We start from the raw sequence: 26,973 nt of genomic DNA, 5'->3' as shown, positions 1-26,973 counted from the left end.
AATATTCAAAACTTAACATTATTTCTTTAGCAAGACTAATATTGAGAAATGTCGTAATATCTCCGATATTTGGGGTTAGGATACATTTTTTAAGCCCTTTCCTTATAGACTTTCTTGTCTTATTTTATTATTCTAACTAAACATGGTTATGATGTAACCTAACCCCAAATATCGGAGATATTACGACAGAAAGAAGATTCAGAGTTGAACTACAGATAACTCCCGAGGAAACTAACGAGACTTTGATCACGACCAGTGTCCACCAATCGATTAAAGGGAAAACTATCTCACGAAAGATCGAACGATGTCAATCGACATTATCGATAATCGAATCAATCGAACCGTTTGCATCAAATTCAATCGATGAACATTGAATGAGTTTGCTAACATTTCAATCAAACCTGGACCGAATCAAAGACAAAAGACAATAATGAACAGTGTCTATCTTAATGTTTATAAAAATTCCTAATTAGAATTTATAAAAAAAGCACTATCGTTTTTATCATTTTTCGGGATATATAATAAATTCATAGGGGTGAAGAATTAAACAAAATAATAAAGTTTTGAACTAGGCAAAACTCTCAAATATAATGATGAAGAATAATTTCATTTGAAAAATCGACAATAATTTAGACTGAAACTTTTTTAAATTTTTAGTGCAATAGGAAAAAACAATCAAAAGAAATCACCAACTAGACAAAGAAAATTACTCAAAAAAATCAAACAAAAATTGAAGTAATTAAAAAATATACAATCTCAAGTGTTTTGATAAACGCTTCAAAGTTAAGAGGTATATAACCAAGGCTACCCTAAAGAAAAGCCTATACTATTAACAATAAATGCTGAAAGATCTACCTAAAGACTATATAAACGAGAACAATTAAAACGGTTTTAAATGAAAATTAAAATGTAGTGATAAATCTCCATAGTAATCCAAGTTAGTTTCTGTTCATTCCCAAAGCAAACAAAAGTCAGAAACAAAACGATATGTTTTCAACTGAAGATCCATACATTATCAAAATGAACACAAAAAAGGTCTTTAAAAAGGACAGATCTACTAAGCGTATCTTCATAAAAATTAGGACTAGCTTTTAAAAAACTATAAAATTGTAAATTAAAAGATCTAGAAAAAAAGAAAAGTGCACTAAAATTAATAACTATATTAATTTAAGGGAAATTTACCTAAAAATAAATAAAATAGTAATATAGCTCTATTGTTTTCTTCATACAAAATTATTATTGTCAAGTAGAAAGCTTCCACACAACCCTTTTTTCAAACCATACCAACACTTAATACAAAATAGTGAATAAAATTATCTTGAAATGGGCCTTTCCAGAAATAGTTTGTGTCCCCCCTATGGAGGATATCGGATGGGGTGTTGAACCAGGGGGTTCAATATTATCTGGATATCCAGGGCGTAGGACCTTAAAGGATGGAAATGGTTCCAGGTGGTACAAGACAAAATGTCTGGATATCCAGGGGGCACAGAACAAAATGCTGTATATTCAAAGGGTACAGGAGAAAATGCATGGATATCGAGGGGTGATTTTTTCAGGTAGGATATCCAGGGGATTGTGGAACTGGAAAATGAATGTGCTCAATAGGGCGTTTACGGAAAAATTCTGGAAAAGCCCAATAAAAAGAAAACTTCTTGGCCTCCTTCTGAAGATATCTTTATCGTCATTTTCCTTTTAACGAGGGTAAGTAACTTGCATGCAGAGCTGTCAGTAAAGTTCTCATTATTGTGGAAGCGAGGCCAACATATGTTTTTCTCTACCTCATGAAAGGAGTATTGTGAAACCTAAAATCGTAAATCTAATCATGAATTTAAAAGCTACTAAAGTCTTGGCTAATTTGACAACCAAAAATATATATCAGGAAATATTTTTCCTTGAGTCAATAAATCACTGTCTAACACACTTTCCTATAACAAACAAATCAATCGTAGCTACTAGTATAGACTACTTTGAAGCATACAGTATGACACTCCGAAGCGTGCTGGTCCACCCAAAGGGTTTGCCAGACTAATGATGCAATCTACCTTTGGCTATGATAACGCCATCACAAAACATATTTAGAATTACATAATCTCGCCGTCTCCAATACAAGCCATCTTTCTAAGCATAATAGCTTGGTGAAATGAGTAAATCAGTCAACGCAGACAATTGGTCATCAGTAAACTGTTGTTGATGAATGTGCCAATTGTCGTGGTGTGTTCGGCGAAACTCTGATAGTGTCTTCTTGGCTGTGGCCTGGTACAGAAAGAAGGAAAAATAATATGAGCAATTGTCTGATTTTGATGTGGTTATAGGATATGACTTTGTTGTATTTTAGAAATCAGGAACCGTATTGGATTTTAAAGGTTTAAATAATAAGTGCTTGGAAAAACAAATGAAGCTTAATCCATCACGCTTTCGATGACATAACATAAAAAGAAAGAACACTTTAAAATTAGTACACATACAGAAATTTGTGGTACTTCATGTAGATAATTGCCAAGATCGATGACAACTTCTGGAATCCACGTGCAGACATCATAAGGGAAAGCCAAGACTAATGCTGAGAGACCGAGGACTCCGCCATGTTTCACTTGCAATGCTAATACGTCTGAAACGAGAAATATAGGAGAAATTAATGAGGTTCTGGCAGGCTGTATTCATGATATGTACCATTACAATGCCTTCTGACATTACATCACGGACCCAACAGCTGATTGGTTGTAAGTGATCAGTCAATACGTCACTCTCAACCAATCAGCTGTTGGGTCCACCGAAAACATTGCAATGGCGCATTTCATGAATTGGGTGAAAACTGCCTTTTCCCCTGCACCGTCTTCAGCTTTTGATACGTTTCCTTTAAAGGTATTGCTTACTAGAAGGCTTATCAGAGGTCTGATGGGCTCTCTTTAAGTTTTAAGTTTTAGGCGTGGTGCTATTTAGAAAGGGATACTAAATAAGAGGTTGATTAAGGTCGAATCATTGACACTGTGGTTAGTTCAATTCGAGCAAGGCATAACAAAAAAGATACTTTTATCGGTTTGTGCTTGAGTGAGTTCAATTCCATGTCTCTTTTTCTTCATCTTGATCTTTGCCATTGTGTGGAATGTTGACTGAATGAAGAATAACAAGAGAAAATAAATATACAGTGAAGGTCCCCATAACTCGAACAAGTTTGTTGGCCCTTTCAGTTAACAATACCTTATGAATTAGTATGTAACTCGAAATTTCCATAACTTAAACAAATTTATTGTTTCAAATTGCATTTAAAAAAGTACCTATGTCTGTAGACGGTCAGTTTAAAAACTACTAGTAATCTTTAAATAAAAATAAAACGACTTGTCCAGAAAAGAACAACTTAGAATATTCAGCTTTTCATAATTTTTGCTAAATTTTCTATGGTGTTTATTTTCCTCAAGGCGTTCTAATATGGACTGAAATTTCCAACTTACCAGTAATTCTTCAGTGATTGAGAAATATCCAAAATGCACCAGACCACTCAAGAGCTTTGAAGCTATTTCACGAACCTTGTAAAAAAGCAGAAAAATCATTTGAATACGAGAAAATGCTACGACTTTTACAAATTTCCCCCCGAATTCCCAATGAAGAGAATTCATAAAAACACAGACATTAGACAGTCTCTTCCAACAAATGAAATTTATCACTTTGAGTTTAAAAGTCTAAAACATTAGGAGCGATACACTTTGGTTGGACGAGTCTATCTTATCAACTGATTCTCTAAATCTCCAATCAAATTTTACCAGGTAAAACCTCGCGATAAGTGACAAAATTATCTGTGATCTATTGGGCTTTTCCAGAAAAAAATATACCCCCACTGTTGAGGATATTGATTTTTCGAAGTATCGAACCCCCCTGGATAACCACTCTTAAAAATATAAGTGTTGAGAGTTTTCGATGGAATTTGTTCTACACGCACAAAATGGATCTAAGGTGTCACGAAAACCGTGTCTAAATTTATGTTCATTGAGGTGACTAAATCCTACTCGAAGACGATTGAGAAGGATCACACCCTGGTTGTCACGAGCTCCAAAAACAGGAGAAGGTTTGGGCCTTAGAAACTCAAGGATTGCATTTTTGAAGGTAGATACTGAAGGCATATCTCTTATACGACCAGCCAGAATATTCCACTGTGTTATGCAGTATGGATAAAAAGAATTCCGGAAACGCTCAGTTCGAATATTAAGTTGATAAATAGGATTTCTTGTTCTTAGATTACCCGGTGCCGCAAGTCTTGCTGGTAAGTAGTTACGTAAATAAGAGGGGGCTAAATTGTTTAAAATTTTGTAGAAGAAGATCATTCTTCTACTAAATCGACGATCAGCAAGACTCTCGAGACCAAGTTCAGAATAAAGTTGTTCTTGAGACGTTCCACGAAAGCTGCCAGTTATAGCAAGGCAGGCATTATATTGGATGGATTCAAGCTTACGAACAAAAGTCGAATTTCCAGGATGGTCGTATATAATATCCTCATAGTCTAAATGTGGTCTAATGTAAGATTTGTATAAAGTGAGCAGAGATTTTCTTGGTACATGTTTGCGAAGTCTGTTAATGAGGCCAATACCTTTGTTGGCCTTTTTTATTTTTTCGTCTAAATGGTGACTGAATGAGAGTTTGGAATCCAAGATAAGACCTAGGTGCTTCTGACATTCACTAGCTCTTATGTCAGTATTATTGAAATATAAAACAGGAGCATTAGCTGGTAAGAGCCTTTTGGAAAAGTAAACTTCCACAGCTTGTTTTGTGGGATCAGGATTAAAAGACATCTTCCATTGACGAGCCCACTCACTTATTCTTGCAAGATCTCTGTTTAATTCCTCACTGCTCAAAAGTTGGTCAATCACTAATGAAAATAAATACGTGTCATCAGCGAAGATTTTAGCCTTGGTCTCGAGATTGTCGTGAAGGTCGTTGATGTAGATTAGAAAAAACAAAGGACCAAGAATTGAGCCTTGAGGAACTCCTGCCTTGATTTGTTTCCACTCAGAGTTTTTCCCATTCAAAACAACCCTCTGATACCTACCTGATAGAAAATTTCTCAAAAGGGAAAGTAAGGGACCAGTTACCCCGCAGGATTGGAGTTTGTAAATTAGACCCTCGTGCCAGACTCGATCAAATGCCTTTGAGATATCAAGAAACACTCCCCTCGTGTCCGAAGGTGGATCAGTGTCAAACCCTGTAAAGATGTCATGCGTTATGGACAACAACCTGAGAGACACAAGAATCACCCTCCCGAAAACCTGACTGGCACGAAGTAAAAAGATTGTTGCTTGCAAAATAATTGTAAAGTACATCATAAATGTACTTTTCAAATAATTTGCTAAACACTGGAAGAAGAGACACTGGTCTGTAGTTTTTAGCAATGCTTTTGTCCCCCTTTTTATAATCAGGAACAACATTGCCTTTCTTCCATTGGGAAGGGAAGATACCTAAGTGAATTGAAAGATTGAAAATACTGCACAAAGGTTTGACTAGGGATTTACCGCAAATCCTAACCATACGTGTAGAAATATCGTCCCATCCATGAGCCTTGTTTATGTTTAAAGATTTTATTAAAGACTCAATCTTATCTTCGTCAAATTCTAAGTTTTCCAACCTCAGGTCAGTAAGGAATTGTTCAGCTGGCAGAACACTGCCAGTTTCAATAAGAGAACATTGTCCGGCGAAAAAAGAGTTAAGGATGCTGGCTTTCTCAGAAACATCAGATATCAGAATGTCTCTGTCATCGCGTATGGGTGGGATTTTTGGTGTTTTGCGCATGCCTAAGAATTGTTTAAGGGTAGACCAGTATTTCTTACTTCCAATGTTCGGATCGTTAAGAGAATTACCAAGACGAGTAAAATAGTTTTCCTTGGCTTCTTTGATAGCCAGTCTAGATCTTCTGGAGATGTCATCGAGTGTCTGTTTATCCAAGGGATCCCCCCGCTTTTTCCACCGGCGATAAATTTTAGCTTTGTCGAGGAGCATTTGTTTAAGCTCAGGAGTCATCCACAACGCATCCTTATCCCTGATTGTAATTATTTTATTGGGAACAAAATTGGAAAAAATGTTTAAGATATATTCAGAAAGAAGGGCAACACGCTCATCCACATTTAGACCTCGAAAAGAAGTGTCCCACTCAATGGCATTTAGAGCAAGCATGATTCCCCTCTCATCAGCCCTAGTAAAATCCCAAATTTTTCGTTTGGGATTTTACTAGGGCTGATGAGAGAGGAATCATGCTTGCTCTAAATGCCATTGAGTGGGATAATATACTATATTATACTCAACCCCCTGGATAGCCTCTCTTATAAAGATGCTTACCCCTGGATATCGTATTTTTTACTTGAAAAGACAATTTAACCCCTGGATATCCACTCCCTTGTAGATAGTTAACCCCCCCCTGGATATCCGATATCCTCAACAGGGGGCACGGACTATTTCTGGAAAAGCCCATTTAGAGATGTTTAGCTTGGTTTTCTGCTTGAACTTGGCTTAAAGATGTTTTAAAGATTTTGTGTAAAGATCTCTTTATTAGAGATGTTTATTCAATAAGTGAATTTCACATTGATGTTAAAAATTTAATTTTCTTTTTTGTCTACCTCGACTTGCTCGTCTTTCAGGCGTTCAATCAACATCTCTTGAAGTTGGTTGCGTGTCGCTTCGTCATCCAAAATGTATAAATTGTGAAAGACCATCATCTAAAATACAATTCCAAATTTATATAGATAGTATCTAAAATATATATCACATTATCAGCTAGACTTGAGTCGTCTATAATCCGTGCAATACAGTTATATGGTAATACGATAAGTGTAATAATAATTAGTTTATATAAAAATTTGTTTCTCCCAATTTTTCTTACTCGTTTTTTAATTTCTCTGAAATAGTCGTCAAGCATACTAGACAACATATCATCAAGTCCTGATGATCGGTCGAAAAAAAGCTTAAGTGGAATTCCATTGGCTACGAGATCCAAAATTTTGACCTTAAAACCATAGCAAGCTTGTAAAAAATTACCATCAAATAGTTAAGCCCGGTTCTTCTGAGATTCCATGATTTCTTGTTGTAACAGACCTGAGGAATGAAAAAATGATTTATTTATATTTCGACCTTCAAATGCTCACAAATAAGAAAATTTACAGTTACGTGTCCATGGTTAGCATATCATGTAGCATATTACTCCTGCTCTAAGTCACAGTTACAATGCGGTATAAAAGACCGAAGAATGTTTATGTACCGAAATTAAAGGATGCCCTCTACTGATAAACTTTGGTAGGTTACCTGAATAATAGATTGTATTGCAGGTTGAGCGAGATCATCTGGAAGTTGTTTTGATGCTAATGCAGGGAACGTCTATGAGAAAAAGTAACAGTGTTTTTTATTATTATCATTATTATACAGACTAAAGCTTCCATGATCGATTTGAATGCTATCAATGTTTTGCTTAGTGGAGTCTCCATAACTAGAAATGGCACGGGGAAAACAGATTTGTTCGAATTATGGAAATTGCGAGTTATGGAGGTAGGTTTATAAGGCATTGTTAAGTGAAGGGACCTGAAAACTTGTTCGAGTTAAGAAGACATTCTAGTAGTGGAGTAGAAGTTCGAGTTCTCGAGACTCCAGTATATAAGGATTACCTAAAAGAATAACGCATGGAACAAACTAAACAATTTTGTTGGTTTGTGTTAAAATAAGGAAACAGTAAGGAATTAAAAAACTTACATATTTGCATAAGCCAACCAATTCCGGATCATCTTCTCTTGATTCCAACACCAACAGCTAAAATAACATTCACAGATATCTTATATTAAAACACTGGGTAACCATTTTCGACGATTCTGAGCAATTTAAGAAGAATGACCCAACAGAATAGACAATATCGGCTTCACGTGAAAACTCAGTTTTGACCTCCGAAAATTGCCCACAATGCTTTGCGTGGAAAAAAGTTAACCTTGAAATTTTTTCCGCACAAAGCATCGTGGGGAATTCTCGGGGGTCAAATCTGAGTTTTCATGTGAAGCCGATATCGTCTATTAAAGTTTCCTCTTTCCAATGATAAAATGTTTGATTTTTGAAATTTCATACAAACTGAAGAAGTAACTCATTTCTGACACCCAATACATTATACAGTGTCCTTTCAGTAGATTTTTAAAATTTCTTAATGTATAATTATGTAGTCAGCCTGCTCTTACCAAGGGAATGATGCGGTACAGTGCTTTATTGACTGGTTGGAAGTTTGCAGATTTGTTGACCAAGAATGATAATACTGAAAGAACAAGTTAAAATTCTTTTGACATAAACATTACATTCTACTAGCTATCTGTGGAAAAGATATACTTAAGCTCACCCTTTAAAGTAGGGAGGGGGGGCTTGCGAGGGTACAAAATACCGGACTACCGGTGATATTTTAATTAAATACCGGTTACCGGCCAAAAATTTATATGATACCGGTCGAAAATATTCCGACTAGTACCGGAAAACCAAGGATTCAGCCTTCAATTCGGTCTTTTTCCTGTCAAAAAAGGAATACTGGTAAACACCGGATTCTGGGAAGACCCCAGCCATTGTTTTTATTTTCTGATAGACAAAGAAGACGCGGCTCTTAGGCTGACAAAGCAGAATTGAATTGAAATGGGCGGTGTGGGAGGCGCTTAAAAATATTGTATAAGCAAAAATGCTAAAGATGGCGTTAAATGGTGGATGCGCTTTAATTTCTTCAAAGATTTCGGAATTTTAAGCAACACAAAAAAATTATTAAGGAGAGCCGAGAACTATTCGTATAGAAAAATTAGTATCAAACCAGTTTTAGCCATCCTTTCCAATTTCTTTGTTTCTTCTGTGACACCGACACCGTCAATTTCCATAGCCTCGTTCTGATGTTCGTGAGCCTCGATTTCACCCAGTGTGATTTGGTAAAGTTTCAATATGTCTTCGTAAACGTAATCAACAAACATTTCGCATCGAGGTGAAAGAGTGGGCGTGTGCGAGGCGTATTTCAAGTCGAAAAGTAGAATGTAAGAGACCAAACTGAACAGAAGAAAGGAATTTCAAAAAATTAGAATAATAATCTAAATTCGAAAACACTTTTTTATTTTGAAAATCAAATTAAAGAGAAGGTCATTTGTGTAGCTTTTTTTTCTTTTCTGGCACAGTCTGGCAAGTCGCAAGCAAGGCAAAGTCCAGTCGATTCTACCTTTATTGAAGTACTTGGTACGTTACAACCAGCATTCAGTTTTTCTGAGATTTTTTGTCAAATTTTATTTGTAAATTAAGATTTTGACAAACCTTCCAACTTTCTCGCGGACATTTTGAAACGGGTGCGTGAGATGAGGGAGAAGATATTTCATCATGTTATGATTGACATTTGCCAGTCTCCATTCCTGCTGACCAAGGGTTTTTCGTATGATAAATAATCGGTTGGTATCACCTTGTGAGCCGCCGTCTCCGTTGATAGGGTTGTTCAGAAGCATGGTAAATAGACGATGGAAACGGTTCGGATCGTGACTTTCCTATTAAAAAATATTATGAAATGTATTAGCATCGCAAACCTATTTCTATCTAGCAGGGTTATGAATGGCAGCTACTTTGTAGTTAAAACACTTCCTAACGAAAAGAGGTAGTCCTGACATATTTACAGTAAGGAAAAGATGTTCAAATTTAATTATTAGTACAATTTATCTTTTGACATTTGGCTACTTTATACAACCCAAGACATAACTTTGTCAGGGGATTGTCGACTTTCAACCCCAAAGATTCAAAGGTTAATATCCCTCTAATTTTTGTCGCATTGGCCTATTAAAATGATTCAGCAACCCAATCAAATTATACGAGTGAATGTAGAGAGTCAATGTCACCATGTTTCCCTAACACTCTGCCTGGAAGTGCTTGGGATTCGAACACATTCTATTGCGTTGCAAGTCTGTGATCGAAACCTTCATACTACCAATCACCACTCAAATTATCAATAAAAAATCAAAAGATACTCACGGTAGAGACAACCAATGCTAAGATCCAATCTTTGACTGTCTCTTCCATGACATTTGAAACAAAAACATTCTGTAGCAAAGGAACCATGAAATCCCAAAACATCGTCAAACTTTCATAATTCCAGTGTTTGGAGCCTCTAATCATGCCAGCGATGATTTCAATAGCCAACCGGTGTTTACTCTCGTTGTTTCCCGCTAATAAATCATTGACGACCGGGCGGAAAAGCTCGAACATTGATGGCCCGTAATTACGGAACAAACCTTTGAACAAGGTATAGTGAATGTGTTGGAATCGGTCTTCACCTTTCTTGACTTCCATTGAATGAAACTTGATGAATTTTTCAAGATATTCACTGTTATTTAAAGTGTCTACAATTAAATTCTCTTCTTTGCATAAGCAGTCTTTGTTACGTATCTTAGTATAAAAGTCAGCTTGGTTTGATAGGATGTCAAGTTCTAAAGGCCATGTCTGGTAACCCCAGTGCGTTTTATCGATAAATGAAAACCGTTCTAAGTCCTCTTGAGAATTGATTGGATTTGTGTCGTTATATTGAAGCCACTGGTTGTCTGTTCTGTTATCTCCAGGCATTAGTTTCATTAAAACATCTGGACTGGCATCGATATTGTGCTCAGGGTAATTCAACTTTCGTTTGGCGAATTGTGGTTTGTACTGATACAATACAGCCATGATGCCACGGATTGCATACTATATCAAAAATCAATTATAAATTAATGTATTAAGTATTTCTTCAGTTTTTTTACAGTGCTCGATACATGTGTAGAGCGATGTCAGTCAGGAAGAAAACTAGACACTTTTTATAAATTATATTGTATAATCAAATATCATTATACAGCGAAACTTTCGTAAATTTAAAATTAATGTTAAAATTCACGGTAGAATGAACGACGAGAAATGCGTGTTTTAGTGTAAAGTGTTTTGGCTGAATACATGCACTACATGAACTCTCCCGTAATCCAGAAATCGTATTACAGTGGAGTTTCTATAACTTCAACACGCACAGGGAAACTAATTTGTTCGGAAATTTCTGGTTATGGGGTGGTAAGGTTCATCGGGCATTGCAAACTGAAGGAATAATACAAGCTGTTCGAATTTAAGGAGACATTCGAGCAGGGATTTTTCCAAGCACTTTGAGCTTGGGCCGTTTTTGTAAACTTAGATTGAGTTTCTAATATGCCTGAAAAGGTATTTTCTCAGCAAAGCTGTATATTGATGAAGCTTGGGGTTTGGTCGACCGACGTGTTCAGAGGGCGAAGCTCCCAAAAATATTTTGAATATGTGGATAATATTAGAGATTTTTGTTTGTAAACAACAAACAAGTTGAATTTTGCTTAAAAAAAAAACTTTTATATTTTGAATGGAGTTTCCTAAACTCAATCTTAGATTGAGTATTTTGGCAGGTATACGGACATAAAAAAGTGCTTAGAAAAATCCCTGTACGAGTTATAGGGGTTCGAGTTAAAGAGATCAATCAATTACGCATACACAAATTAGCAGTTTAGGCTGAAAACTGAAGAACAATGTTTCCGAAGATGTTTTGATAAATTTTACCTGTCTCAGCAAGTGCGAGTCATTAACTAACAGATTCAGGAAAGTGTTGATAACTTCGTGACATGATTTGACTTCATTATTCAACAATAAGTTCATCAGCTTTGTGCACATCTCCGAACATCGCCAGTGTCTAAAATAGAACGGTTAAAGAGATAAATAATAGTAAGTGCATTGGGCCATTCCATTTTATCTCCTCACAGGGGGGTGGACGAACATTTCCAGGCCGGGTTACTTGAAAACAATTTTCAGGGGGTCTAAAGAGTGTTTTTCCATTTTCCAGGGGGTAAAAGTTATTCTAAAATTTCCAGGGGGTAAAAGACAGGTTTCAGTTTGTGCACCGTCACTTTTAAGTAATTTGTTCAGGGTACTCTTGGAAAATTTGCGGTGAAAGAGATAAATAGAACGGTTAATTCCATTTTATCTCCTCACAGGGGGGTGGACGAACATTTCCAGGCCGGGTTACTTGAAAACAATTTTCAGGGGGTCTAAAAGAGTGTTTTTCCATTTTCCAGGGGGTAAAAGTTATTCTAAAATTTCCAGGGGGTAAAAGACAGGTTTCAGTTTGTGCACCGTCACTTTTAAGTAATTTGTTCAGGGTACTCTTGGAAAATTTGCGGTGAAAGAGATAAATAGAACGGTTAATTCCATTTTATCTCCTCACAGGGGGGTGGACGAACATTTCCAGGCCGGGTTTCTTGAAAAAAAATTTCAGGGGGTCTAAAAGAGTGTTTTTTTCCATTTTCCAGGGGGTAAAAGTTATTCTAAAATTTCCAGAGGGTAAAAGACAGGTTTCAGTTTGTCCACCGTCACTTTTAAGTATAAAAATAATTTTTTCAGGGTATTCTTGGAAAATTTGCAATTTTCCAGGGGGTATCCTCACATTTCCAAGAATATTATTTTGACATGAAAAGGTTCATCCAGCCCCCTGTATGGATTTTTAATTTTAATGGAATAGCTCATTGTCTAAGTACACACTTCTCAAAAAGCACAAAATCGTTGCAGGTCTCTTTCTTAAAGTATCGTTGCCAAGATACTTTTATTCGATAGTTTATCCCTAATGACAGAGGGAATCCAAGTAGCAGACATAACAATCATAGTGAATAAATATGATATGGCATACTCATGATGGTAGAGAATGATACAATATTCATTTAAATAGTAAGAAGTTTGCAACAGCAGTCGAGGGCAACAGAGTGCCTCCTCTAGCTGTCTACCCGAAGGTAGGAGAGAGTGCCACTTCTTTCCCTGGGTTTCTCATCCACCCTTTACCCTTTTCCTTAATTAATGAGCAGAAAGCAGAGAGCCATCAAGTACTATTTTGGGAATCTTTGATATGACCCAGGCTAGAACCCACTCATGCACGCCGTTGTCGAATACTTTACCATTACGCCACGGATCGCGATTTAACGATTTCGTTACTTTACTTGATAAGATTGTAATTAATATTGATACTGATTAGCCTCGAGCTACTTTACGTCAACTTTAAAGAAAACATAAACAAACAAACTTACATTGAGGTATCTTGAAGTAATTTACTCAAATCTTGTTCTAAACGACGGTAATTTCTATGAGAAAAAAAAATATTGAAATAGAAGAAATTTAATTAAGAAATTTATGAGTGAAGACCATTTAGGCATGAAACATAAGTCCGCATGGGTGAATAATAGAAAACCACAGGGACAAGGGGCTTCACAGTATTCAGGGAACTTGCAGTACATAGCGGGAGACCAAATCAACCAAGGATAGATATCGGAAGATACAAGGCGTAAAGAGAAGAAAAACCAATAAAATAAAAGAATTTCTTACGCCAAATTTTCTTCATTTTTCTTGGTACATTTATCCTGACCCATTTTCATGAACTTGTCAGAAGGGTAAACCGAATCATCGGCGGGTGAATCAGAGAGAGATGTTCTGGCTTCAGGTGATTTCGTTTCCAGAAGCTGCTTAGCAACTTTACTGGCGCTTTCACCAATCTGAACATTGAAAATATGAAACAACTACTATAACTGTAAGGAAATTCAATTAAGATTGATTTTTCATGGTTGACTAAACGGATGTACAAGCTCTGCTGTAACTCTGTTTTGAATCATATAAAATTGTTCTCGTTTCTATCTCTTTCTGTCCAAGACCAGAAAATATTTTGTACAGGAGGTATAAATGGTCAGCTCAAAATTATACGCGTGGAACTAGAGACAAATTAAAAAATCGCTTACTTTTCTTTCGATTTTCATGGTTTCAAATTTCGATTGAATCTTCCTGATCAGATAATTCAACAGTTTTACAATGGACGGCTTCTCCGATTGGTTAGCTTGAACAATAGGTATCCATGACGACGCCATTAACTTCCAATCGTGAATCAGCATGTAAACGATACGAGAATATTGTAAAATATACAGCGTACCTTTCAATTTCTCGTGTGAGACTTGCGCTTTCGGGTGAATGTTTTCCAGCATTTTTGGTAAAACGTATCGAGTCGCCACATCAAAAGCTTCTAAACAACCGAATAAAATCTTCTGAGAATGGATCCGAACTTCAGCATACTCGCTGGTCGACATGAAAAGAAGATCATCGATGACAACTTTGTCGGTGACGGAAAAAGCGGCAGCGTGTTGGTCTAATACTCGCATGTCATGTTGGAGTTGTACGCGTTCGATTTGGACGGCTCGCACGTGCATCTTGTTGCCGTGTAACTGTAAAGAAAAATACGTGAATTTTAACTGAGGCATTTGGCACTTTTTTCGAAAAGCATAAAATCATTGCAAACATTGTTTTCAAACCATTGTTGTCATAATAATTCGACATCAAATCGATGAAAAACAATTGCAGGAAACATATAACCAACTATGTTAAACATCGATTATAGTTTTTTGTTTTTTTAATGAGGTTAAGATTGATTTGATTTATCTCGAAAAGAGTATCTGATACAGCAAGTTACATAGTTCCGCAGCGCTGTAATATTCCAAAACGTTTCCACAAAGTTGCTCTGATATTCGATTCAACGCTTCCAAATGAAGCTTGTAATTTAAAATTAAAAGTCAAAGTCAAAGACTCGACCATAATCAGGAATATAATCTCACTTTTTTTGAACAAAGTAGCCTTACTGTCAAAAATGATTGTGAAAAATCCCTAGGTTGGAAATTAAAATCCTGAGTTGAAAAGTTTACTTTTGGGTTTGCACATAATTTTTTAACCCCGTTCGTCACCATGCGACCCTATTTGTGGTTCAAAGGCAAGCGTTGTCAAATTTTGCCACGGAAAGGCTGCGAAATTTAACAACGTTAAGGAATTTGATAACACTAAAATTGCGGAATTTCGCAGTGCTGCAGATTCTATACAATTGGCCGAGCTGGTATTAGTGGTACAAACTCTCATATTTATAAAAATATGGAAACGTTAGATTCGCCTGTATAAAAACTTATTAGTCGAGGGATCAGGTTGACATTACAGGGCCCATGGGCCTCTCACTGATAGGCTTGGCGCCCGTGGGCCCTGTAATATCCACCTAATCCTAGTTGCGTTTTCAGTGTTCAATAGTTTTAGAAACCAATCTTTACCCTATCTGCAAGTGCTTTTTTAACAGCAGAAGCACTTTTCCAGCGAAGGTTGAAGTCACTCCAGTGGACACCGTTATGAAGAACCAAGATGTCGTAAATACGAGCCAGCATGCGAAACGACTTCGTATCATCTTCGTGTGTCTTTGACATGAAATCTTCAAGAAGAAGAACAGCAATATATAATGAAGACTTGTAATAGCCTAGCCAACGAAGCCCGTATTCACAAGGCTGTGACACACGGCTAAATAGCAATATAGTGTTTTCGGTGCTTTAAAGATTTTATATATTTACGGATTTTAAGTTTGCCTTAGAATACTGTCACAACTTATTATCAGATTTATCCTAGTGACTGAGTCAAACTAGCTAAGATTTCTAGACTAGACTTGTAATTGACCAATTGACAATTGCCATAAAATAGTGCCCAACCTTTGATTAAAAACCTCGCTCCTTTAGCTCCATTCAGCTAAGACCATTGAGTTTAAAGCCGAATGATAGAGGGGAGTAATCAACCTTTATTAAGCAAGAAAAAATTGAAGCCTCATAAGATTGGCATCGCTTCAGGGATGACAGGTTGAACCTGTCCTGTCTCATTGCTTTTACGCAGCCTACATAAGATACTAATTTTTAAACTTGCCCTTTTGTCTTCTCAAACGAACTTACTGAAGAAGTTGTGCATTTGATAGACCACGTCCTTACGATTGATACAACAAACGAATTTTTCAACATCTGATAGATTAACTGTATTCAAAATACATTCACGGGAGACAAGCGTCGGCAGAGCAACACCTTCCACTCGCTTGTCCGTCCAATTCGGTAAGAGATTGGCAGCACCATATAAACAAGTTGCAATGATCTGTAAGTGTTGGTGGATCTCATCTCTGTGGAAAGAAAAAAAGTGTCTTAGTGAACTAAAGAAGCTTGGCAGACACTACACTGTCTAAAGGAATAATCAGATGGTTTGAGGTCTTTTTCCTGTAGAATGATACTTTGGTTCTGAGCGAAATCAGAACATGTCAAAACATGTAATTTTAGGCTAACAGCGAGATCCGCAAAATCTATCTCCGCTAAAATTGCATCTTAAGCTTAGAGTAATACAAAGAAGAAAGTTGGCCGGCAAAACCGGTAAAAAAGACCGTAATATGCAAAAAGTAAATCTTTACCTTGTAAGTACTCTCCCGTTGATGATTTCTTTCAGTAATTCTAGCTCAGGTACCAGAAACTCTTTCAACAACTCATCTGCGAATTGCATTTCTTCCTGGCTAGGTGAGTGCCATTTAGGATTCAATTCGTCAAGAGGGTATGGCTTTCCCCAGTCTCTGATGTAGAAGTGTTCCATTGGAGGGAGATCAAAACCATAATGTACGCTCATCCATTCGGTAATATACACTTCCGATACAGAACATAAGATTGACTTCAAAAGCTGAAATTAAATAAATATGGTATCTTTTATGATAAATGGGCCTACAGAACACCTCAGACAAAATAATTTGTCACAAATCAATATTTTCAGCACTGATAAACGTTCGTTCAAGCAAAATGGATGAAAGTCATTGATATGGTGGAAGTATTCTTATATGTTTTGATACTGTGCATAAGATTAAAGTTAGGGCAACCAGTTTTAGATCATTTTGATGAGAATCGAAATGCAAACCAAGTTCAACTTTTTCTGCACTCGTAGAAATAGATCAAAAAGATTTTTCGGTCACTTTGATACAATAGTAATAGCAACTCTTGGTTAATCTAGACGGAAAGCTCAAAATAAGAAATAGATTTTGCTCTCCCTTTTCACTGGGTCAGAAAGCCTAGTCAGAAATCTTCAATTTGAACTTCTACAGGCAGAATATTTCCAATAATTTCAAGAGAGCGAAAATAATACACTACCTGGGCCGCTCTAGAGTAGGCTTTCTTGCATTTCATGTGAATGGTAAGTTTGATGACTTCTTTTAACACCTCTTTGTACTGCAACAACTCCATACCATTGCAACGGCCGAGTTCACTTAGCATCTCTAGATACCATAACAGCTCAGGATCGACATGTTCTTCGTTCTGAACACCTTCAACTAGAATATAGAAGATATTGAACAATATCAACAGTCATCCAAGGGGAAAGGATGCATTACGTCACGTTCTTTTCTGACAGGACTCCACCAGTAGGAGACGCCACAGCAGATGTCTTTCCGCCAATGAACGAAAACCTACGCCAGCGGCCGAATACTATCGGAATTTTTACTTGCAGTTTCCAGCGGCCGAAAAAGCTCACATCTTAATTATATTTTTCAACTCCAAGTAGATTCTTAAATATTTTGATGTTTTGTTGTTTGGAATTTTTGTACTTTTCTTTCAAAATGGCGACCTCGCTAAACACTCCGTGTTTCCTTCAGAGGCCAGAAGCAGACTCTAGTCTTTCACATATACGATTCTAACGTACCTGTGGCCAAGTTGATGACACGATTGGTGATGTAAGGAAGCATCTTTTTCAACGTTTCTTTTGGCCGTGCACGAACAGCACCACGGCACATGTCAGAAACCAATTTTCCTGCCACGTCCACCTCAAGAACGCGCGACGATACAAAACGAAACAACGCATCTAATGCTACCTGGAAGGAGAAGGTTGTTCATGATACACTGATCTTTATTTAATAAAACCCTGGACTATGTTATATCTACTATTATTTGATTATGGGGTTTTAAAAAAATATATCCATCTACCGATACGTATGAATATCGGATCACAAAATCAGCATCCACCATAAGTATTGCAACAATTACCGTAAGTTGGTCTAATGTCGACACCCCTCTTCTAATTTCGACACCCTTAATTAGAGATAGGAATAATAGGAAGGTCGGAATTGCTGATTGAAACTAATTTTCTTCGCTTAACAATCAGTTGAGTCCATCAGTGATTCCAACCTTCTTATTATTCCTGTCTCTAAAGAAGGATGTCGAAATTAGAAGAGGAATGTCGACATTAGAGCAACTTACGGTAGGGTACCAAATTTCTAAAAAAAACATCATCAAAAAAATACACCGGACAGTGTTCCCCTTCGTTCCCCTTATGTGTTGAGTTATAGAAACTCCATTTTAATTACGATGGCAAACGCAATTCCCTAAAAAAACTGTGTACCTCGAATAAAGCTTTTGAACACTGCATAAAAACCACTTGGACAGTAGAGACCAGACTTCTACCAAGCATGCTGTCTTGGGCACTGGCTGTTGAATCGAGGGTACTGTCTTGTTGAGTGATATTCTCTGTAGTACTGTTTTCAACCAACACGAAACATCTGAAAAGAGGAGGGATCGGTATGGTTAAACTTCGAATGGATACTTGATGACTTATTTCAAATTTGAAACATTATTAAAAACAAAATTTTAACCAAAAAGGAACCAGAAAACTACCAAGAAAATCGTCAGTGCTATAGTTAATAAAAGTATCTATAAAACCGATTATGGCATAATAAGACCAAAAAGTTTTTGCTTCATTTTTAAACAAATGTTGATCTCTCTTTTTTTTCTTACCAAGAAAATCTCAGATTAAAAATATTTTAATGTAGCGCTTTTAGCTTGAAAAGAGACTGATAGATGTATGTAAGGAAAAAACCTTTTTGGTTCTTTTCTAAACCCTGGCATCCTCAGTTCAAACAGACTTCTTTACCTATCAAAGAATTGGAGAATAAGGTCTTCAAATTGCTCAGAAGCTAAACACAACTCCTTTTCCACTTCAGACATTTCGATACCAGCATGCACTGCAGGCATACAATTAACCAATGGAATTAGACTGACAATAGCCGAAATGAAGTTGAACGCACACATGCTTTTACGGAAATCGTTCGGATCGAGACCAGGCAAGACGAGACGTAAGAGAGGTAAAATGTTGGTAGGTGCGGATGGGAAGCAGCCCCCTCCTGAAGCAAGAGGACGTGCTACTGAAGTGATACACATCAAAGTTGCAGTGACTTGATGGGGTTCAACTAATGTCTCCAAGGCTTCAAAGGTGCTGTAACGATAAAAATAGGATCAGAAAGATTAATCGGGAAGTTATTGAATACAATTTAGTACCCTAACAAAAAATCTAAACGTTCGTGGTATTTGGAGGGCTGGTTGAAACTTATTTGAAAATCGCCACAAAAATGCTGAACTGAAAAACAATCAATCAAAACAAAGAGAAAGGAGAGTCAGATAAATCATTACCTTTGAAGTAATTGTGGGATGACCAAATCAGCCCTGAGAAGAGCTAGGTTTTGAAGGGTCAACGCTGCCTGTAGACTTCCTTGTTTGCTGTACACAGAGAGCAAGGCCACCTCTTTGACAATGTTTACATAACGTTCAATTTCTGCATCAGTAATTTTTGATTTTTCAGGAATGTCTACTGTCCACGACGGTTTCCGATATCTCTCATGATTCAACCTCATCACAAATGCACTCGTTAAAGCATTCAAAAATCCAAGCAGCACCGACTAAAATTTAAAAAGACAACATATCGTCTTAACATGTCTCCAAAAAGCTTACCAAAATCTTTAAATCTTTACGAGAAAAGTTTTCGAATTGACAAAGTTTTATTTATATCATACAAAATTATCAATTCTTACCAGGATTTATCTACAGTCTAACATTCCATAGTAAATCTTTCTCAATTTTAAAACTTTTGATAAAACATGTTTTACTCTGGTGTAGTAGCATGGTGGCTGTTTTTTGTTTTTTTTTTGGGGGGGGTACTGAAAGGACAAGAGGTGCCAATACGCTGCTGAAAATAATGTTTTGGAGTAACCCAGTCCTTACCGAATGTTTATCATAATTGGAAGGATGATAAAAGGATTTCAGCGTGACAAACAACTTCTCCAGCTTGTCAAAGATGACAGTCCCCTGTTCACCACCCATCATGTAAACAAACCATTTTGCAAAGTCAGCAGAATTGCTCATGGTGCCTTTCAAATCGAATCCTCTTCTCATGCCATTGATAGGTAGACTCAATTTACAGAAGAAGAAATTGAAGATCTGAAAATAAACAGTTAATAAATTAAATTCCTAGGGCGATTTGTGTTGATTCTTAAATAATCATAAAGACATCGTCTTATTGTTGCCACCTTCAGCTTCTGCCTTTATCAAGCATTCACTATCACAGGACAGAAATCCTTACAAGAAATCTTTAGCTAGGCAGATTTCTGTCTCACTGACTAAAAAAATGGAACAATGATTTTAAAATGGTTTTTACTACGCTGGAAATTTTTAAATTATTTTCTTGTTCAAGGTTTAAAGGATTTGCTTACTTACCCTATTGATATATTTACTCCAATCAAGATAGCCAGCATTATCTTCAGCTAGTCTTGAAAACAGCCGTAAATACACCTGAAAGAGAAAGACAAGCTGTATTAAGCCTCAATATATACAGAGTTATGATGATAATGAGGCAAAAGCCAGGCTGAGAATGGGGGCATTCTTTTTCAAATTTCAAAAAGTCAAGTTAGTAATGTTACTGGAATGAGGGGGGGTCCGACCTTTCTCAAGAATTTAAGGAAACTTCAAAGTGATCAAAAAAAATAAAAAAAAGTCAAATCAGCAAGTTAGAATTACACTAGCAACGTTGCTGGTTGTACAGTGGAACCAATACTCCATCAACTCATCTAACCAAAGTCTAAAATATTAAAATCAAATAGACAATTAAGTTGCTGAAGTCAAGGCGTTGAGCTGAATTGTCACTCCCTTCAAAAAAAGATAAGTTTTTAAAGCAAAGAAAAACCTGTTTTAAAGCCTGAAATAGCACACATTTGGGAGAATAAATAGACTAACTTGAATCTGGCGGGAATTTAATTTGGAGGATGACAGAAAAAATCAAATTTGGTGGGAACTTAATTTGGAAGGCATTTTGACCAAATTCACCAAATCCACCAAAATTTCTTCCTTTAATGTAGATCAGATCACCCAATCAAAGCTCAAAACTCGGCGGTGACCGGGGATTGACCCCACAACCCTGGGATTATAATGTGAACGCTCAACCAACTGAGCTACAGGCCACAATAATCTATAGTCAAAATTGCTAACTGTGATACTTACAGATAGGTCTTCGATTCAGTTCCTCTTTCAATTTTGGTTGGCAAGAAAAGGCTAAGGTAAAGGGCAGCGTTTGTTTTTGTAGCATCAGTTGGACATAACAGAGGTCGAAATTCCAAAAGCATCTCCTGTGTTGCTTCCACTGGGAAATAACTGAAAAATTTGATATCACAATATTATATAAATTACTACTGAAAAATTTGGATAGGAAATTTCAGAGAGATTTATAAACAAATCTCTCCTGTTCCTGAGGGTAATGTCTGAGGTAACGAGGTAATTTATCGTCATTTTCATTGTTTCAAATGTTGTTTAAAAATCCCTTCAAAATAATACAAACCACTTTATGATAAACTGATGAGTTGGGAAAACCCTTCATGTAAAATAACAAAAGTAAAATAACAAAGAAAAACCGTGCTTTGTACAGAAAAGTGAAACATTATAATATTTCTTACCTTCTAGCATATTTTATAACACTAAGTATGGTTTCAACATATTTGCTAAAAGACAAAGAAAGATGTTATGGGATCAGTTTGAAAGAGCATCAACACCAAATGAGAAAATAAAAATAAAAATGTCCTGTAAATCAAGTTTAGAAAATTAAAAAAATTGATAATAATAAATTTACAATGTAACGCTACTACCCGTTATAACAAATTAAGCTATTTGTTTTGTTTACATATACTTTATGATTTGGGTTTTTTGAAGTTTGTGATTAACTTTTCTGACAGAAATGCAAACCTTGGAAATCTTTCTAAACCAACTGGTGTTAGTTTTGAATATTTGATGGATTTCACCAATTCATACAATGGTCGCCATGAGATGGTCAAATCATTTCTTGTGAGTAGCTCCTCCTTTCTGTCAATCACCAAGAAAATATTTGTTATGATTATACTTAATTATAAAAATTGTATGATTTTATAAGAAAAATTTGCTATACGAGGGTCGTAAAGTTCCCAATGCGATCAAGGTAATTGATGGCGGGAAAAACAACAAACACAAGAACTGCAATTATTAATTAGATAGAGGTTATAATTGACTCAGTAAAATGTAAAACATATATAAGATGTACCATGCATCATGGATATTCACTCACTTTAACAGCTTTTGAAGCAGCATAGCAATACCTTTGATACCAGATGGTCCCATCTCTGGCATCTCCATAAGATTGAGGAAAAGATTGATGAAAAGGACATGGTCCTCTTTTGTGAAATTACGGCCATGCAATCTGAGATATCTAAAATAATAAAGGCAATGAAAAATTACTAAAATGTGGCAATTTTGGAATTTTCATAGAGGGTGTTTATAAATATAATATCCCAAGTTTTGCCTTCAAAACAGGATCTAAGAAGTGCCACAAAAAGGGGAAGTTTAACAACATGAAATAAGTCAGTCCTTCTCCCTATAAACTACAAATATTAGAGCCTGATTGCAATAAAAAAGCTATTATCGCTAAGCTTTTCAACCACAATACTCACATGATGAAACGATCAAACCAGATTGACAGACCAGGATTGATTTCTTGAAGAATGACAGCTCTGGACAAGTTGTATTTAATTTCACTCAGTTGACGTTCAGCTTCCTTTTTGATACTGTAGGGTAAATGCTTATTGTAAACAATAAGCTTTTGTGGCTCCACACCTGCCATGATGGTTTTGCAAAAAGTACTGGTATTGTCTTGATTTATGTCATTTTAAGGTCTATTCTGTTATTTAAAAATGGCAATTTTGTTTTTAACTGTATCAATTGTAAAAGCAAGCATGAAGATACTAATCATTTGTAGATAATTTGATACTAATTGTAGATAACTAATAAACACCCCCTGTCACAAGTCAATTCTGATGATTTTCCTCCCAGCCCTGGCATTTCAATTATTTATCAATTACAAATTTTGCTGACACAAAACACCATTTTGCTACAACATTTTTTTGTTAATTGAATTTTAAGAAACCACTATTCAAAAGTTGCTATTAACTTCATTAACGCCCTCTAAATCTAAAGATCTCACGCTATATGGATCAATGGTTCACACACCATTGGAGTTAATATATACATAGGTAATTATTTTTGCCATGGCAAACAAAGGATAAGTTTATTTACCATAGCTTTTACTAGACTACAGCATTTCCAACCTGCCACAGCTAATTACCAGGACTGCCACTGGAAAAAATCTTATTCCAAACCCTGGATAGTAGATCCTTCTGAAAATCTTTTCCAACTCGTATATAAAGATCAGGAAGAAAACATTTTCTCTTGTAACAATCTGTAGACCTTTACGTACAACAAAATAGATTCAAAACTCTTTCGAATTTTAAGCTTTTTTCAAACTCTTATAAAAACTTTGGAAAAAAAACTATTCTAGAAGACCTAGGAAAAATTAAATAGCTTCCCTATTGCATAAGCTTTATGTGAGGTGTTGAAAGAGATGAAATACTGATCTTTTGGAAACAAAACAATTTTATAAGAATGAATATTTACATTGGGTCAAAACCCTTCTTTTTATAAGAATGTAGCATTTTAAGAAATTAAGTGAAATATGATTCTGGTATCTGTTTGCTTCCTATACAAGAAGCCTGATTCTTCCAGTGTGTTATTTAAATGGGGGTCATGACCCTTTCTTTAACATGTGACCTGATCAGGGCACATGACGTTCATTTGACTTTGTTTTAATAAAGAAAATCATTAATTCTAATGCCCTCTGGGAATAACAGTGATTGAAAAACACTGTTTAAAACTGAATAAAATGGAAAGAACAGGGAGTCAAATTAATAGATGTCCCCTATGGTGAAAAGGTCTATTTCATTTCAAAGTAAATAGTGCCTGAAGACAAAAGCAAAGAATAGAATCATAAAAATAATTATCCTAAAACTTAATAAGGCCTGCATGGGACCCCCCCCCCCAGGAAGATGGGGGAATCATCTTTTGATTTTGGATATTTCCACCTTGATGGGGGTACTAATACAAATGGGGGATTTCAGGAAATTTTATGGGAAGTGGGGGGTAGAAAGTGTAAAAATTAGGTATATTTCAAATAGATGATTTTTATAAATGTATATTTCCAGCATTTGTGTGTCCATTGTGCAAAATATAGCGAAATGGGTTGGTGACAAAATATTCTTCAAATGGGGGGAACCCCGGAAAAAGGGTAGGGGGGAGGAAGACCAAATGGGGGTGTTTTGCCCCAGATGGAGGGACCTGAAAAACCTTGGAGGACACCATGGGCCTTTGCCTAATGCCTCAAGTGGATTAATTTTGCTTAAATAAAAGATTTAAAATCTGGATTTTTGACAAAACCTCTAGGAAAAGGAAGAAATTAGGGACTGAGGGAGGAGGGGGTCCTTTGGAGAAAGATGGCCAGAAGATGTTTGTTACAAAAATCTTATTAAAATGGAACTTCAAAATGAAATATTTCAAAAGCCATGGTGCCAAAAAAGGTCTGCTCCCCCCTTCTTAAATTATCCTCCCTTCTTGGCATCCCCCAAAACTTCAAAACTCAATTTTTGAAAATGTATAGTGTATTGTATTGTGTGATCCAAATGCCTGATGATACCCTTATTACCCCCTTCTAAACAAAAATCTCCTTGTCCCCTTGTCCTGCAGAAAATACCACTTTTTAGTGAAAATGAGAAATGTATTACAGGGATTGAGTGCTGGTAAAAATTTCTGCAATACATGATAATTATATCAAATGTAAAAAGTTGTTTGGTTCCCATCACCTGACAGTCTAAACTTACACTCCTAGTCCTATATCAGGATTAGAAACTAGGCTAGTCTTATCTCTTTTATCTTTCCCTTTACAACAATACAATGCTAACAAGTTGACACAACACATTGACAAGTTATCCCTGTGAGAGAAGTTTATATCAAAATCTGCAACAAAAATGAAAGTGGCCTCTTCTGCTAATTGCTTCCCGGCAGCTGTTTATCAAATTTCCACCAATGAGATTGCCGCATTTCACACGGTCCTTCTTTTTGACACCCGTGGCCTCTTAGTGGCTTGCACGACGGACGGCTATTTGTTTCAATAAGTGATCCTAAGGCTTAGGTTTTTTCTCATCTTCAATTTACTGAAGAAAGCGGGAATTTGATACAAGAGTTAGATTGTCAACGAAGTGCCGTAAAACATCATTGATTAAAAGAAGAACTTTAAATCTTAAATTTTTTCATTTTTAACAATTAGTGCAAAAAAGTGAAAATGGAAAAACATTTTTTATTGGTTCAATCGAAATAGGGAATTTAGAAAACTTTCTATGTTTGTTTTTTTGTACAAACCCCTGTAACTATGGGGCGAGCTAAGATGTTGGCTTGAAATTGAAAGTGAAACCACTGAAAATGAAAGTAAAATCGGCCCACACTCCAAATCCCGTAATCTTGATATAGGAGTTTTGGTCAATACTGTCAGTCTAAACTTAAACTCCTATATCAGGATTAGAGAAAATAAAGCTATACCAGCCTCTTTTCTCTCTCTTCAGACACCAACTACGAACGAACAACAGAATCGCTTCACGCGTTAATTGAAAACGCTACGGAAAATGAGATGATTGAAGTCAATCAGTGTTTCGTCTCAAGAGACCATCGAGTGTATGACGTAATCTCTGTGAACGACAAATGTTCGCCGGTTATTGAGAAGTCGTCCTTGTCGACACATCGACACATCAATCAAGATGTAGATAGATGCTTAATACCGTAGTTTGTCTTTATTAAAACCACTCTGTAATATTAAATAAGTTTAACGACTTCAAAAAAGCATTTATATCAATTAAATCGTGGATTGGTTGATTATTGATAATTGATTGTGGATTTTCTTTTATTAGTGTAGTCGGAAAATAGATTCTTTTGTCCTGATCGATTATTTTATTTAAAATAGTTTTGTCGAGCACAACTTTCTCATTGTCTAAAAAACGGGGATCATTTGGGTAAATTGCGGTTACGAATCACGGATCTTGAAGGTTGACTTAATATTTAAATGATTTTTTCTTGCCAGGGGTATAGCCCTTTCGCATTTTTGTCCACTTTCCAAAGAAATTGGATGTTCTTTACAGTCCACAAATCCTTAAAATGTTATTTAGCTTAAAACATTTTTATCATCAGAGCCTTATGTAGTGGGTGGAGGGGTTTCAGGAGGGGTACCCTTTTCCGCAATTCCGCCAATTCTTCCGCCAATTTTTCCTCCGATTTCCATCAACAAATTGTCTAAAAATCAACCAAAATTCCGCCACCGAAAATTCCTTTGAATTTTGAATTTTTTTTGCTAAATTCCGTTTTTCCGTTTTTTTTCGTCTCCGAAATTCTGTCTAAATTTTCGTCAAATTCCGCCTATCCGTCCGTAAAAAAGGGCCGATTCCGCTCCTCCGCCAAACATGAACCCACCCCTGTAGTGAGCCTTAATAGTTGGTTTAAAAAACAATGTGTCTCTGTTAATTTTTTTATTAATCCACCTAAGTAACACAGGCAGTCTTTTGAATTGAATTGAATTGAATTGAATTGAATATATTTTCGCTGCAACACAGCAGGATAACCCCTTACAAAAAAAAAATAGATTTCTCTAATACAATGGGGAACCTAGAAGAAACTGAAAAATTATTACAGAACTAAAGAACAAATGAATAAACGATTATCATAATATTAATAGTGACACAAAATAATGAATATAAGAAATATTTTTACTTTTATTTTATGAAAATTTCTTTGAGTAGTTTTATCTATAAAGTTCTTCCTGTTACACGACCCACCCCCTCCCACCCTGGGAAAACACACTAAGCTCATGCACACACAATTACGCACACACACACACACACACAAAGATTATTCGTTTTCCGGTTAG

General features: G+C 36.1%; 1 protein-coding gene across 1 annotated transcript; it reads right to left on the bottom strand.

The window, feature by feature from the left end:
* Nucleotides 1-738: 738 nt before the first annotated feature.
* On the bottom strand, nucleotides 739-22,888 carry LOC136803611 (proteasome activator complex subunit 4-like). The gene is made up of 32 exons (XM_067060334.1): nucleotides 22,628-22,888; nucleotides 22,246-22,386; nucleotides 21,891-22,007; nucleotides 21,605-21,649; nucleotides 21,156-21,305; nucleotides 20,676-20,736; nucleotides 20,376-20,450; nucleotides 19,884-20,099; nucleotides 19,296-19,561; nucleotides 18,760-19,101; nucleotides 18,232-18,388; nucleotides 17,536-17,704; nucleotides 16,989-17,167; nucleotides 16,268-16,527; nucleotides 15,768-15,985; nucleotides 15,108-15,262; nucleotides 13,767-14,243; nucleotides 13,360-13,526; nucleotides 13,065-13,118; nucleotides 11,554-11,683; nucleotides 9,985-10,689; nucleotides 9,283-9,506; nucleotides 8,798-9,024; nucleotides 8,190-8,263; nucleotides 7,720-7,776; nucleotides 7,279-7,350; nucleotides 7,015-7,071; nucleotides 6,597-6,695; nucleotides 3,450-3,524; nucleotides 3,029-3,110; nucleotides 2,466-2,608; nucleotides 739-2,253 (listed from the first exon to the last, which is right to left on the bottom strand). Exons 1-32 carry the CDS (start codon nucleotides 22,795-22,797, stop codon nucleotides 2,119-2,121), a joined length of 5,499 nt encoding a protein of 1,832 aa, XP_066916435.1. The 5' UTR covers nucleotides 22,798-22,888; the 3' UTR covers nucleotides 739-2,118.
* Nucleotides 22,889-26,973: the final 4,085 nt, after the last annotated feature.

The sequence above is a fragment of the Clytia hemisphaerica genome, unplaced genomic scaffold (assembly GCF_902728285.1).
Source record: "Clytia hemisphaerica strain Z4C2 unplaced genomic scaffold, Clytia hemisphaerica genome assembly, whole genome shotgun sequence".
Taxonomy (NCBI): domain Eukaryota; kingdom Metazoa; phylum Cnidaria; class Hydrozoa; order Leptothecata; family Clytiidae; genus Clytia; species Clytia hemisphaerica.
The sequence above is the reverse complement of the archived record's forward strand: the minus strand, read 5'-3'. Positions and strand labels throughout refer to the sequence as shown.